Source organism: Lolium rigidum, chromosome 1 (assembly GCF_022539505.1).
Source record: "Lolium rigidum isolate FL_2022 chromosome 1, APGP_CSIRO_Lrig_0.1, whole genome shotgun sequence".
NCBI classification, from domain to species: Eukaryota; Viridiplantae; Streptophyta; class Magnoliopsida; order Poales; family Poaceae; genus Lolium; species Lolium rigidum.
In genome coordinates this window covers 111,486,796-111,503,220 of record NC_061508.1, presented here as the reverse complement: position 1 = coordinate 111,503,220, position 16,425 = coordinate 111,486,796, and the positions used below count along the sequence as shown (strand labels likewise).

The window sequence follows — 16,425 nt, the reverse complement described above, 5'->3', positions numbered from 1 at the left end:
AGCACCATTCCCAACTCCCACGGCAATACCATCAAGATTTTCTGGCGTCGTTGCCGGGGAGAAAGAAGATTTCTACAAGGGGACTCTCTCATCTCCAATCTCTTTACTTTGTTATTTTTTTGCTTAGTTTATTCCATGCTCACCTCCCATGTTGATGTTTCTTTTTTTCACTAGTTAGGTTTAACGGAAAACAACAACAAAATTAGAGAGTTTTATAGTATTTATCTTGAGTTAGGATATTAAATGTATCGACTGGAAGGATTTGTTTGAAGTAATTAAAGAGAACAGTGCTTGCAGAAAGTAAACAGAACGAGATTGCAGTGGTTGAATTTATCAGTGTAAAGTAAAGGACCGGGGTCCACAGTTCACTAGAGGTGTCTCTCCATAAAGATAAATAAGATATTGGGTAATAAATTACAGCTGGGAAATTGACAGAATACCGACCATACATGACAAGATGATTACTATGAGATACGTTTGGGCATTACAGAATAATACATAGAACTTAATCCAACTGTGTCTATGACTAATAATCCACCTTCCGATTCTCGTCCGAGCCCCTTCCAGTATTAATTTGCAAGCAACTGATTATCGCATTAAGCAATATGTGTAAAGTAAACAATAGAATTACCCTTGATAAAACATTGTTGTTTTCTCCCTAGTAGGAACAACACATCTATAATCTTAGAATTTATTGTCACTCTTTCAGAAAACTAGAGGTATGAACCTACTATCGAGCATAAATACCCCCTCTTGGGGTCAAAAACATCTACTTGGCCAGAGTATCTACTAGCAACGGAGAGCATGCAAGATCACAAATAACATACGACAAAAATATAAAATCGATCTCAACATAGTGTTCAATATTCATCGGATCCTAGCAAACACAACATGTAACATTACATAAGGATGATCTTGATCATGTAGGGCAGCTCACAAGATCTAAACATGAGGCACAAATTGGAGAACACAACCATCTAGCTACTGCTATGGACCCATAGTCCAGGGATGAACTACTCACGCATGACTTCGGAAGCGGGTATGGAGATGTAGATGCCTCCGGCGATGATTGATACGTCTCCAACGTATCTATAATTTCTTATGTTCCATGCTAGTTTTATGACAATACCTACATGTTTTATTCACACTTTATAATGTTTTTATGCATTTTCTAGGACTAACCTATTAACAAGACGCCACGGTGCCGGTTCTCGTTTTCCGTTGTTTTTGATTTCAGAAAAGTTATTTTACAAATATTCTCGAAATTGAACGAAACAAAAGCCACGGCCCTATTTTCCATGGAGTGTTCCAGAAGACCGAAGAGGAGTCGAGGAAGGCCAGCAGGGGGACCTCCCCATATGGCGGCGCGGGGGGCCCCACTGCCGCGTCGTGACGTGGGGAGGGAGCCCCCTGGCTCCCCCGACGCTGCCCCTTCGCCTATTTATTCCTTCGTCCCCGAAAACCCTAGTACCGAGAGCCAAAATACCAGAACAGTTCCAGAGACGCCGCCGCCGTCAACCCTAACTCGGGGGGGGGGTTCAGAAGATCTCCTCCAGCACCCTGCCGGAGAGGGGAATCATCACCGGAGGGCTCTACATCACCATGCCCGCCTCCGGACCGATGCGTGAGTAGTTCATCCTTGGACTACGGGTCCATAGCAGATAGCTAGATGGTTGTCTTCTCCTATTGTGCCATCATGTTTAGATCTTGTGAGCTGCCTATCATGATCAAGATCATGTATTTGTAATGCTACATGTTGTGTTTGTTGGGATCCGATGAATATGGAATACTATGTCAAGTTGATTATTGATCTATCATATATGTGTTGTTTATGATCTTGCATGCTCTCCGTTGCTAGTAGAGGCTCTGGCCAAGTTGATACTTGTAACTCCAAGAGGGGGTATTTATGCTAGATAGTGGGTTCATGTCTCCATTGAATCTGGGGGAGTGACAACAACCCCTAAGGTTGTGGATGTGCTGTTGCCACTAGGGATAAAACATCAATGCTTTGTCTAATGATATTTGTATTATTTACAGTAATGCAATTGTCTGTTTCTTGCAACTTAATACTGGAAGGGGTGCGGATGCTAACCCGAAGGTGGACTTTTTAGGCATAGATGCATGCTGGATGGAGGTTTATGTTCTTTGTCGTAATGCCCTAAGTAAATCTCATAGTAGTCATCATGATATGTATGTGCATTGTTATGCCCTCTCTATTTGTCAATTGCCCAACTGTAATTTGTTTACCCAACATGTTATTTATCTTATTGGAGAGATACCACTAGTGAACTGTGGACCCCGGTCCATTCTTTTACATCTGAAATACAACCTACTGCAATCATTGTTCTCTTTTGTTTTCTGCAAGCAAACATCATTTTCCACACGATATGTTTAATCCTTTGTTTTCAGCAAGCCGGTGAGATTGACAACCTCACTGTTAGGTTGGGGCAAAGTAGTTTGATTGTGTTGTGCAGGTTCCACGTTGGCGCCGGAATCCCTGGTGTTGCGCCGCACTACACTCCTTCACCAACAACCTTCACGTGATCTTCATCTCCTACTGGTTCGATAACCTTGGTTTCTTACTGAGGGAAAACTCGCTGCTGTACTCATCATACCTTCCTCTTGGGGTTCCCAATGGACGTGTGCTTTACCGTCACAAGCAGCTACTTTTCTGGCGCCGTTGCCGGGGGGATCAAGACACACTTCAAGGGGAGTCTCTCACACCCAATCTCTTTACTTTGTTTATTGTCTTGCTTTATTTTATTTTCTATCTTGTTTGCTTTCTTTATATCAAAAACACAAAAAAATTAGTTACTTGTTTTACTTTATTTAATTCGGTTTTGCTTTATTTATTTTTATTATTGCTAAAATGAGTACTCCTGAGAACACTAAGTTGTGTGAATTCACTAGCACAAATAATAATGATTCCATATGCACTCCTATTGCTCCACCTGCTTCTAAAGCAGAATTTTATGAAATTAAACCTGCTTTGCTAAATCTTGTTATGAGAGAGCAATTTTCTGGTGTTAGTACTGATGCTGCTGCTGCCCTTCTTAATAATTTTGTTGAACTTTGTGAAATGCAAAAGTATAACGGTATAGATGGGAATATTATAAAACTGAAATTGTTTCCTTTCTCCTTGAGAGGAAGAGCTAAAGATTGGTTGCTATCTTTGCCTAAAAATAGTATTAGTTCATGGACTAAATGTAAAGATGCTTTCATTGGAAAATATTATCCTCCTGCTAAAATTATATCTTTGAGAAGTAGCATTATGAACTTTAAGCAATTGGATAATGAACATGTTGCCCAAGCATGGGAGAGAATGAAATCTTTGGTAAAGAATTGCCCTACCCATGGACTAACTACTTGGATGATCATCCAAACCTTTTATGCAGGATTAAATTTTTCTTCAAGGAACCTATTGGATTCAGCTGTTGGAGGTACTTTTATGTCCATCACTTTGGGTGCTGCAACAAAGCTTCTTGATGATATGATGATCAACTACTCTGAATGGCACACTGAAAGGACTCCTCAAGGTAAGAAGGTAAATTCTGTTGAAGAAACCTCTTCCTGGAGTGATAAGATTGATGTTATTATGTCTATGCTTGTTAATGGTAAATCTCATGTTGATCCTAATAATGTTCCTTTAGCTTCATTGGTTGCTCAAGAAGAGCATGTTGATGTGAACTTCATTAAAAATAATAATTTCAACAACAATGCTTATAGGAATAATTTTGGTAACAACAACTATAGGCCATATCCTTCTAATAGTGGTAATGGTTATGGTAATTCTTATGGTAATTCTTACAACAATAGTAGGAGTGTACCCTCTGATCTTGAAGTCATGCTTAAAGAATTTATTAATACACAAACAACTTTTAACAAATCCGTTGAGGAAAAGTTTGGTAAAATTGATGTTCTTGCTTCTAAGGTTGATAGTCTTGCTCTTGATGTTGATCTTTTGAAACTGAAAGTTATGCCTAATGAAGTTAAAGATACTAAGTCATTTGCTGCAGCAAATGCTATCCAAGTTCGAATTAATGACAATATTAGAATGATGGTTGAATTGCATGCTAGGTGGGAAAGAGAAGAAAAATTTGCTAAAGAGAATAATATAGCTAGAGTTTGAACTATTACCACCACTAGTAATGTTGATGCTTCACATGTTGCTAAACCTCCTACTATCAATGGTAAAATAATTGGTGTTGGCAATGTTTCTACTTCTACTACAAGCGTGCAAAACTGCTTGAAACTGCTGAAACTATTTGTGATAAAAGTGCTGAAATTTTTCAAAGTGTTGGGGACAATGGTCCCATTGCTTTAGATCATAATGGTTTTGATTTTGATAATTGTCATATTTCTGAAGTTATTAAGTTCATGCAAAAACTTGCTAGAAGTCCTAATGCTAGTGCTATAAACTTGGCCTTTACAAAACATATTACAAATGCTCTCATTAAAGCTAGGGAAGAGGAATTAAAACTTGAAGCTTCTATCCCTAGGAAGTTGGAAGATGGTTGGGATCCCATCATTAAAATGAAGGTCAATGATTTTGATTGTAATGCTTTATGTGATCTTGGTGCAAGTATTTCTGTTATGCCTAAGAAACTTTATGATATGCTTGACTTGCCACCTTTGGAATGTTGTTATTTGGATGTTAATCTTGCTGATAATTCTATAAAGAAACCTTTGGGGAGAATTGACAATGTTCACATTACGATTAACAATAACTTTTTCCCCGTTGATTTTGTTGTTTTGGATATTGAATGCAATGCATCTTGTCCTATTGTTTTGGGAAGACCCTTTCTTCGAACCGTTGGTGCTATTATTGATATGAAAGAAGGAAATATTAAATATCAATTCCCTCTTAAGAAAGGTATGGAACACTTCCCTAGAAAGAGAATTGAAGATGCCTTTTTATTCTATTATTAGAACAAATTATGATGTTGATGCTTCTTCTCTTGATGTTACTTGATTTTCACTTTCTGCGCCTAGCTGAAAGGCGTTAAAGAAAAGCGCTTATGGGAGACAACCCATTATTTTATTTCTGCAATTTTTTTTTATATTTGAGTCAAGGTGCTTGTTACTACTGTAGCAATACCTTTGTATCTTTATTTTCTTGCATTGTTGTGCCAAGTAAAGTCTTTGATAGAAAGTTGATACTAGATTTGGATTTCCGCGCAGAAACAGATTTTTAGCTGTCACGAATTTGAGCTTTTCTCTCGATAGAAAAATCTAAAAATTCTGAAAAAATTCATGAGTAATCCTCAGATATGTACGCAACTTTCATTCAACTGGATCTTTTCTATCTGAGCATGTTAAGTGCCTCGAAAAAATTCGTCTTTACGGACTGTTCTGTTTTTGACAGTTTCTGCCTTTTATTTCGCATTTCCTCTTTTACTGTGTTTGAGTGGATTTCTTTGCTCCATTAAATTTCAGTAGCCTTGGGTAATGTCCAGAAGTGTTGGGAATGATTGTGTCCTTGCTGAACATGTGAATTTTTGATTATGCACTAACCCTCTAATGAGATTCCTTTGAGTTTGGTGTGAAGGAAGTTTTCAAGGATCAACAGAGGAGGATGATATAATATGATCAAGAAGAGTGAAAAGTCTAAGCTTGGGGATGCCCCCGTTGTTCATCCCTGCATATTTCAAGAAGACTCAAGCGTCTAAGCTTGGGGATGCCCAAGGCATTCCCTTCTTCATCAAACTTATCAGGTCACCTCTAGTGAAACTATATTTTAATTCCGTCACATCTTATGTGCTTTACTTGGAGCGTCCGTGTGCTTTTATTCTCGTTTGTTATTTTAAGTTTTCTTAATAAATCGGATCCTAACATGCTTGTGTGGGAGAGAGACACGTTCCGCTTTTTCATTTGAACACTCGTGTTCTTCGTTTTATTTTTCATGTTTGTAGCGAAAGCTGAAAGCCGCAGTACTTATTGTTATTTGGTTGGAAACAGAAAATGCTTCGTGTGGTAATTGGTATATTGTCTTGAATAATTTGATACTTGGCAATTGTTTTGAGCTCTCAAGTAGATCATGTTTAAGCTCTTGCATCATGTAGTTTAAACCTATTAGTGGAGAACTACCGTAGAGCTTGTTGAAATTTGGTTTGCATGATTGGTCTCTCTAAGGTCTAGATATTTTCTGGTAAAAATGTTTGAGCAACAAGGAATACAGTGTAGGGTATTATAATGCTTGCAATATGTTCTTATGTAAGTTTTGTTATACCGGTTTATACTTGTGTTTGCTTCAAACAACCTTGCTAGCCAAAGCCTTGTACTGAGAGGGAATGCTTCTCGTGCATCCAAAACCTTGAGCCAAAACCTATGCCATTTGTGTCCACCATAACTACCTACTATGTGGTATTTTTCTGCCATTCCAAGTAAATACTTCATGTGCTACCTTTAAACAATTCAAAACTTTATTACTCTTTATTTCTGTCAATGTTTTATAGCTCACGAGGAAGTATGTGGTGTTTTATCTTTCAATCTTGTTGGGCAGACTTTCACCAATGGACTAGTGGCATATACATCCGCTTATCCAATAATTTTGCAAAAAGAGCTGGCAACGGGGTGCCCAGCCCCAATTAACTTTCATTAATAATTCTCTTCACATGTTTTGCCCTCGATTTATCGGTAAGCAACTTAATTTTGCAATAGACACTCCTCCATGGTCTCGTGAAATGTTGGAAGGCACCCGAGGATTCGGTTAGCCATGGCTTGTGAAAGCAAAAGGTTGGGAGGAGTGTCATCTATAAATAAAACTAAAATACATGTGTAAACAAAAGAGAAGATGGATGATCTACCTTGCTGGTAGAGATAACGTCCTTCATGGGAGCCGCTCTTTGAAAGTATGTTTGACAAAGGGGTTAGAGTGCCCACTACCATTCGTTGACAACAACAAACACCTCTCAAAACTTTATTTTTATGCTCTCTTTATGATTTCAAAACTTAAAAAGCTCTAGCACATTATTTAATCCCTGCTTCCCTCTGCGAAGGGCCTTTCTTTTACTTTATGTTGAGTCAGTTTACCTACTTCTTTCTATCTTAGAAGCAAACACCTGTGTCAACTGTGTGCATTGATTCTTACATGCTTGCTTATTGCACTTATTATATTACTTTGTGTTGACAATTATCCATGAGATATGCATGTTGAAAGTTGAAAGCAATTGCTGAAACTTAAATCTTCCTTTGTGTTGCTTCAAAACCTTTTATTAAGAATCTATTGCTTTATGAGTTAACTCTTATGCAAGATTTTTTTATGCTTGTCTTGAAAGTACTATTCATGAAAAGTTTTTGCTATATGATTCAGTTGTTTAGTCATTATCTTTTAGTTAGCAAACTATAGACCATTGCTTTGAGTCACTTCATTCATCTCATATGCTTTACAATAGTATTGATCAAGATTATGTTGGTAGCATGTCACTTCAGAAATTATTCTTTTTATCGTTTACCTACTCGAGGGCGAGTAGGAACTAAGCTTGGGGATGCTTGATACGTCTCCAACGTATCTATAATTTCTTATGTTCCATGCTAGTTTTATGACAATACCAACATGTTTTATTCACATTTTATAATGTTTTTATGCATTTTCTGGGAACTAACCTATTAACAAGATGCCACAGTGCCAGTTCCTGTTTTCTGCTGTTTTTTATTTCAGAAAAGTTGTTTTACAAATATTCTCGGAATTGGACGAAACAAAAGCCCACGGCCCTATTTTCCACGGAGTGTTCCAGAAGACCGAAGAGGAGTCGGGGAAGGCCAGCAGGGGGCCCTCCCCATATGGCGGCACGGGGGGGGCCCACTGCCGCGCCGTGACGTGGGGAGGGAGCCCTGGCTCCCCCGACGCTGCCCGTTCGCCTATTTATTCCTTCGTCCCCAGAAACCCTAGTACCGAGAGCCAAAATACCAGAACAGTTCCAGAGACGCCGCCACCGTCAACCCTAACTCGGGGGGGGGGGGTCAGAAGATCTCCTCCGGCACCCTGCCGGGGAGGGGAATCATCACCGGAGGGCTCTACATCACCATGCCCGCCTCCGGACTGATGCGTGAGTAGTTCATCCTTGGACTACGGGTCCATAGCAGCAGCTAGATGGTTGTCTTCTCCTATTGTGCCATCATGTTTAGATCTTGTGAGCTGCCTATCATGATTAAGATCATCTATTTGTAATGCTACATGTTGTGTTTGTTGGGATGCGATGAATATGGAATACTATGTCAAGTTGATTATTGATCTATCATATATGTGTTGTTCATGATCTTGCATGCTCTCCGTTGCTAGTAGAGGCTTCGGCCAAGTTGATACTTGTAACTCCAAGAGGGGGTATTTATGCTAGATAGTGGGTTCATGTCTCCATTGAATCTGGGGGAGTGACAGCAACCCCTAAGGTTGTGGATGTGATGTTGCCACTAGGGATAAAACATCAATGCTTTGTCTAAGGATATTTGTATTGTTTACATTACGCACAGTACTTAATGCAATTGTCTGTTGCTTGCAACTTAATACTGGAAGGGGTGCGGATGCTAACCCGAAGGTGGACTTTTTAGGCATAGATGCATGCTCGGATGGCGGTCTATGTTCTTTGTCGTAATGCCCTAAGTAAATCTCATAGTAGTCATCATGATATGTATGTGCATTGTTATGCCCTCTCTATTTGTCAATTGCCCAACTGTAATTTGTTTACCCAACATGTTATTTATCTTATTGGAGAGACACCACTAGTGAACTGTGGACCCCGGTCCATTCTTTTACATCTGAAATACAACCTACTGCAATCATTGTTCTCTTTTGTTTTCTGCAAGCAAACATCATTTTCCACACCATACGTTTAATCCTTTGTTTTCAGCAAGCTGGTGAGATTAACAACCTCACTTTTAAGTCGGGGCAAAGTAGTTTGATTGTGTTGTGCAGGTTCCACGTTGGCACCGGAATCCCTGGTGTTGGGCCGCACTACACTCCTTCACCAACAACCTTCATGTGATCTTCATCTCCTACTGGTTCGATAACCTTGGTTTCTTACTGAGGGAAAACTCGCTGCTGTACTCATCATACCTTCCTCTTGGGGTTCCCAACGGACGTGTGCTTTACCGTCACAAGCAATGTTTCCCCCTCCGGCAGGGTGCCGGGAAGAGCTTCAGAACCCTCCCGAGGTAGGGTCTGCGATGGCGTCCGCGACGGAAATTTTCGTGGATGGAGGCTCGGGTGTTCAGGGTTTTCCCGAGATCGTGAATAAATAGGTGGAAGGGCGAGGTTGGTGGAGGCCAGGGGGGCCAAGCCAGGTCGCGCCTAGGTGTGGTCTGGCCGCCCTGTTCCCTTTCTTTGACTTCCCTTCGGACTTCGTCTTCGTTACGGTAAAATATTGACTTCGGCTTTTGTTTCGTCCTATTCCAAGAATATTTCCTGTACAACTTTTCTGAAATACTAAACAGCAGAAAACAAGGAACTGTCATTGTGGCATCTTGTTAATAGGTTAGTGCCGTAAAACATATAAAATTGCAACGAAGCATGAGCAAAACATTTATAAATTGGTGTAAAACAAGCATGGAGCATAAAAAATTATAGATACGTTTGAGACGTATCAAGCATCCCCAAGCTTAACTCCTGCTCGTCCTCGAGTAGGTAAGTGATAACAAAATATTTTTTGAGGTGACATGAAGCCAACACAATCTTGATCAAGTTATTGTAAAGCATTGTGCGTTAATATCAAAGTACTCTAAACATAGACATGATAGATATAATTCTAACAATAGAATTTAGCAACTATGTTATAACATGAAAAGTAACTCAAACAAAGGATCATGAATAAATATGCATTGAAAACAACTGTTTATTTATGAGCATAGAGAAAACATAGCAAACGGGTACTCAGCATGTCCTTTATGACGTAGCAAAACAAAAATGTTAGGACATCTTTAAAGTTCAAATGGTAACTAGATACAAGTAATTGATGAACAAACAATAGCATAATCATGAATCAATCAATAATAATTTCGAGACTATACATATTGCACTAAGAATGACAACTATGCTCTCTTAATTGGTCATAAAGAAGGTGAAAACTCAACATAAAAGTAAAAGAAAGACTTTTTGCAGAGTAAGCAAGATTAACAAATTTTATAAACCTTCCAAAAAGTATGGTACTCATTAGCTTTGAGCTCTCATTGTCACTATCATAAGCACCTTGAATGTTTAAAGTTAATGTGATGGTAAATATGAGCTATATGCGTGACAAATCACAAGTTGAAAATCTCATGCTCCTTAAATACGAGTACCTAAACCTCATGCTACACAACTTATGTCCCAAATAAATTCTTGTCATTGTACTCGAACATCGCCTCGGACGCACTAGCACTCCTAACGCTAAGTTCTAGTTCTCACCCCCACCGGAGATGCCAAGGTGGACCTTGATGAGTAAGTTTCGAGTATGTAAACGAGTGGTGATACATTCAGACTTCTAATTAAAGAAAGGTTACGTGTTGGAGTTGAACACTTGTAACCTTTCGTAATATATAAAGGCCTCGGGTAGCCAAAATAGACTACATGCAAAGTAGGCTAGATACAAGGTCGATTTTTTGGGGACGGTCCGTCGACTGTGGCATGGACGCTAGACAGGTGTGGAGTTATAGATCTGATGTGTTTGTACACCGTGCCGGGCTTATCATCAACAATACTATGATATTATTTTGGGAGGAACCGTCCGTAAAGCATGCCCCACATATGTAGGCGTTGAACATCGAATTGCTTACGAAATCTCGGTGTTGTGTTGATATTTATTGTCCTCATATGATCTACTTTAGAGAATTTCCAATCGCGTCCCCCAAACAGGATTCGACAAAAGGGTTGGATCGGCTGAATGGGATCCACCGCTTGGTTTTTCCGTGTTTGGGACGCATCTGTTCCCAGTCGCGTTCCACAAACGCGGCCCCAAGCATTTTTTGAACAAAATGTTCGTATTTTATTCCTTATTCAATCACTTACATATAAGAAAATAGAAATAAACATAGTGACTATCGTTGAACACCTTCAACATTTTCCCGAAACCTAAACTAGAGGCTCTTGCGCATAGTTGATGTCTCTTTCGTTGATGGCGTGGCAGTGCATGTGGCACATCGACATCGAAGACCTTCACACGAAACACGATGTCGCATTCGTACATGAAGTTCAGCAAGCAGCCGCCCTCCAGGTTGTGGGCATGCACAAACTGTTCCCAACCATTGTGGGGGTACATCTGGCTTTGACCGTTGAATAGGACCTCGATGGGCCACTAGAAAAAACCTCATCTGGCTTCCCGCCGGTGCACCTTGGCAGACTCCCGGCCGTCGAGAAATCGTGCGAGCTTCTCTGGGAGCCTCTTTTTTCCGAAAGGGTCTTGAACGTTGAGGACGATAAACTCGAAGGACTCCATGTTGTGGAAGTACTTCGTCTCCTCCTCCATCGGCGACAGCGAGCGCGCATGGGATGGTTATCGACCATGGCGATCGCGGCCCCTGGAACCCACCATGGAGCACGAGGGGAGAAGGTGGAGGACGTTGCTAGGGTTGTTGAGGGGTCAAGGGAAGAACTACAACTACGACTTGCTGACTGTGGTAGCGCTTGAGAGTAGAGGGCGAGTTTTTATAGGCGGAGGCTAGCGGGCGGCGGTGACGCGTGGATGAGGCACAGCGCCGACGAAACGTCTCGCTTGTTTCCGCCTCGTAAACCGTCGTCGTTATTAAAAAAAGGTTACAACCCTTCGGTTTTGTGTCGATGACACGGCTGGCCCGCCAATTGCCACATCGCCCGCGCGTTGACTCTTCCACAACGACCTGTAGCGGGGACGGGGAGAGGGTGTTGGACACTATTGGGCCACGCCAGACACGGACTTTGGAATGCACGGACGAGGATGATCAAATGTCTGGCACGAAGTTACTTTAAAGGGAATTGATAAGTTTTAGCTAGCTGAGACGTATCTTATGTCTCAGTCACGTGCTCCACCGTTGAATGTTGTTTCTGTTTGAAGATTCGTGTTTATTGTTGTTTGCACTTTGTTTAAGACGCATTAAAACACACGAATGTAATTCGACTGAGATATAAGTTAAGTTTCAGTCAACTGGAGGTTAGAGACACCCTACTTGAAATCACTTTGAAGGTAAATCACTGAAATGCTGTTAGCGCCTGAACACATTGCATTTTCAAGGGCACAGTCCGATTTCTTCAAATTCTGATCCTGGGATTGATCGCATTGTTGCGAAGATTAATTCTACTCATTGAGAACGGCAGAAGAGAGGATGCCGCTGGGTTAGATGTGCACAGGCGCACGGGGTGTTCACCGTAGTAAAAAAAACTCAGGTGAGGGGCCAAGGAGTGCGGTGCGGGCGGCGCTAGGGCGGTATTCACAGGTCCCAAGCTGCCGGTCGAGACGAGGTTGGATCTAGCACTACCAGCACTGGTCGGTCTCCCAGGTGCGGCGAGGCCGGCCCCAGAAGCTGTGCGGCGACGGCCTGGCCGCGGGCGGCTGCGCGTAGGCCTGGGCGACGACGTCACGGTCGTAGCGCGCGCGGGCGGCCGGGTCGGCGAGCGTGGCGTACGCGTCGTGTAGCCGGATGAAGCCGTCGCCGGGCGAGCCGGCGACGTCAGGGTGCAGCTCCCGCGCCAGGCGCCTGTACGCTGCCTTGATCTCGCCGCCCGTCGCGCCGGCGCGCAGCCCCAGCACCTCGTAGAGCGTGCACCTGCCGGCCGGCGCCGCGGACGCGACGGCTACCGCGCACCGCACCGTCCGGCGGGAGGCGGGCCGACGGAACCCGGCTGTCGCTGCAGCCGGCGCCGGGGCTTGCGTCATCGGAGGCGCGGCGATCATGGCGTGTGGACGCGCGGGAAGGATTGATGGATGGATCACGACGACGAGGAGCCCGCGGATCTGAGAAGAGGAAGGGCGAGACAGAAGGCAGAATTGGAAGTTGTGGGGAAGAGGAAGAGCAGGCGGCAGGCGGGTGAGGTGGGTATGTCGCTGGCTTCCGGCCAGGTTATAATAACGCGGCGGGTTGCTTCCAGATGGCGCCGTTTGTTTTTGGCGAGAGGTTGGGAAGAGCGGCAGCATCATCGTGATCTGGCCAAGTCGGCTTGAATAAGGACGATCCGTCGGTGTTCCGGTGGGTGCCTACCCTGCCTGATCCGCCCCGGCCAATTCGGAATCATCCTGCCTGCTTTTCCCGCTGATTCGCTGCGCGATGGAGACGCGCGCCCGCGGGTTCGGCCGACCTCACTAATCATAGTACGCCGGTGGGCACATGGATTTTTTTTTTGTATCTAGAAGCAATGCTCTCGCTGTCGACATCCTGGTGTACTTTTTTCAAAGACCGGAACAACTTAGATTAGATCCGATCATACACAGTTATATCCATTGGCAACGGCCTAGCGACCACCTTTTGGTCTGACAACTGAGCCGGAGAACCACTAAGGAAGCGGTGGCCCCTGCTCTTCGAGGCGTCTAGGCGCAAAAACAGGACGGTGGCGGACGCTATTGAGGAGGACCACTGGCTCATGGACCTGCGAGGAAGGATCTCTCTCGCCTTGTTGGCAGACTTTGTCGCGCTTCGCCAAGTTGTGCGAGGTTGCAACATTGATCCCGACACCGAGGATACATTCCGGTGGAAGTCTACCTCTGATGCCTACTCTGCGTCCTCGGCGTACGCGCTACAGTTCGTCGGGACCCAGCAGTCCCCCCTGCGCCATATCTGGCCGGTCTGGGCACCGCCAAACTGCAAGTTCTTCATGTGGCTCCTTATGCAACGTCGGATTTTCACAGCGGATAGACTGCTTCGCTTTGGGATGCAGAACCAGTATTTCTGCCCTTTGTGCCGGCGAAACCTCGAGACCCCGGCGCATCTTTTCGCTGAGTGTCCTTGGGCTAGGCAAATCTGGGAGCGCACCGCCTTCTTGTTCCACTGCCCAGCCATCGGGGCTCCGGACGGCGACGACCTCGCCCTGTCCTGGGTTGCGACCAAGTTAGCCGTCACGGACAAGCGTGCAACCTCGCTCATCATTCCGGTGGCGTGGGAGATTTGGTGCGAGAGAAATAGGCGTGTTTTATGTAATAAAGAGTTGAGTGTGTCTGGCCTCATCCACCTCATCTCCGACGAGGACAATAGTTGGGTGCTTGCCGGTGCGAGGCACCATGTAAGGTGAGAGTAGGCTTTGAACCTTGGGTGGGTTAAACCACCTGCGATGTTTGTACAGTTCCGCTTTCTTCTATATATGAAACCAGCAGCTCTCCTGCTGAGATTCAAAAAAATAAATCCCGTTGCATCTACAACTTTTTTTTTGCATCTTGATTCTTTCTCCCGCAGTGCCTAGAGGACCTACTAAAGACCAAACATCTAGAATAACTTTGTTTGCGAGTAACATTTAGATCGCATAATGTAGCGACTCACATGTTAGCAAGTTTTGGTAGAATTAATCACAGTACTAGCCTTCTCCTATGGTAGAGTTGTTAAAAAAGAATACCGATGTATGGCTAGGACCAAAATCTATTGTGCACTCCTTTTTTAGGACTTGTAATACCACTCTTATTTGCTTCGTACATTTTATTTACCCTGCAACAAAAAAAAACTTGAGCATGCACTTGTAAAGAAGAAAAAACAGTGATAAACTTTAAAAAAATAAAAATGAGATTAAAATATTGTATATACATGTATGTATGACACTAGTGATTTTTTTCTACATTTATATACGACAATGATGAAAAATATTGCACCGGAATCTATTGATTTTTCTGCACTCTATGACACTTGTGTTTTATCGTGGTGATATAGTTGGGAGCATTGTAAACCTACTACAACTACAATAATTTGCTAGATTATTACGTACATTATCACATAAGGAAATACAACTAGGATAACATTATTTTATGATTGGGATTGGTGATAATCTTTACACTAGTTTTTTAGTCTTGTTAATTTACCTACATTCAACGAGATCTAATGGAAGAATCTACTGGATATATACAAGGAGAGCAAGGTAGCGATTTTTTCCAAAAAGACCAGATCTATCTCGATCATTCTCTCTGTTCTTTAGTTTATACCTTCTATAACCCCCAAACTTACATAATTCCAACTCACTCCAACACTCCCCCTCAAGATGGGGTAAATATATCATAAAGCCCATCTTGCTGGTAATCCTTTTGTAAGGATGTCTGCTACTTGACTTCGCTAACGTTACATAGGGCAAACAAATGACTCCTCTATCTAGTTTTTCTTTGATAAAGTGTCTATCAACCTCAACATGTTTGGTCATGTCATGTTGAACAGGATTATTGACAATGTCAATTGCAGCTTTATTGTCACAGTAAAGCATCAGGGGTTTACTCTTATATAGCTTTAGCTCATCTAGAAGAATCTGAAACCACAACAACTCACAAATACCTTGGGCCATGGACCTGAATTCAGCTTCTGCAGTTGTCCGGCCCACCACATTTTGCTTCTTAATCCTCCATGAGACCAGGTTCCCTCCTACCAATGTACAATATCTGGATGTTGATCGCCGATCATCCAGCGAGCCTGCCCAATCAGCATCCGTATAACACACAACCTGCAAATATGCTTGTTTTGTATATAAAAGGCCTTTTCCTGGGGATCCCTTAACATACCGCAAGATTCTATTCACTGCCTCCATGTGAGCTATTTTTGGGTCATGCATAAATGGGCTAACTACACTCACATCAAAGGCTATATCCGGACAGGTACGAGAGAGATAAATTAATTTCCCAACAAGTTTCTGATAACGTTCACGATCAACTGATGCCCCTGCATCACTACTTAACCGATGATTCTGCTCAATTGGTGTAGCGGAAGGATGAGATCCTTGCATACCAGTTTCCTTAAGTAGGTCCAAGATATATTTTCTTTGTGACAAAAAATATACCCTTAGACCCCCCGTGAGACTTTTATGCCAAGAAAATACCTTATATTTCCAGATCGTTCACTTTAAATTCTTGTCCAATGTAGCTCTTCAAATTAGCAAGTTCCTTGGAGTCATCACTTGTAACCACAATGTCATCAACATATACAATCAATATAGAAACTTTGCCCCTGTCATGATGGTAAAATAGTTTATGTTCAGCGTTGCTTTGGTGGTATCCTCTTTTTAACATGGCTTGTCTAAATCGACCAAACCGGGCTCATGATCAACGTAGGCGTAACACTTTTCCAACAGTTTGGCTAGACTGAAAACCAGGAGGGATGTGCATATATACTTCCTCTTGGAGGTCTCAATGAAGACAGGCGTTTTTTACATCCATCTGGAATATGTCCCAATCAAGATTCACATCACAAGATATAAGGGTCCTAACTGAGTTCATCTTTGCTACTGGAGCAAATGTTTCCTCATAATCAATCCCATAAGTTTTTGTGTATCCTTTTGCAACCAGCCGAGCTTTATATGTGACATAG

General features: G+C 42.6%; 1 protein-coding gene across 1 annotated transcript; it reads right to left on the bottom strand.

Annotated features, from left to right (window-relative positions):
* Nucleotides 1–12,155: 12,155 nt before the first annotated feature.
* LOC124679758 (chaperone protein dnaJ 11, chloroplastic-like) lies at nt 12,156–13,006 on the bottom strand. The gene has a single exon (XM_047215281.1). It carries the CDS (start codon nt 12,834–12,836, stop codon nt 12,417–12,419), a length of 420 nt encoding a protein of 139 aa, XP_047071237.1. The 5' UTR covers nt 12,837–13,006; the 3' UTR covers nt 12,156–12,416.
* Nucleotides 13,007–16,425: the final 3,419 nt, after the last annotated feature.

Bases quoted from the DNA above. Each gene is read 5' to 3' on its own strand.
- LOC124679758 (XM_047215281.1), bottom strand. From the start codon at position 12,836: ATGATCGCCGCGCCTCCGATGACGCAAGCCCCGGCGCCGGCTGCAGCG.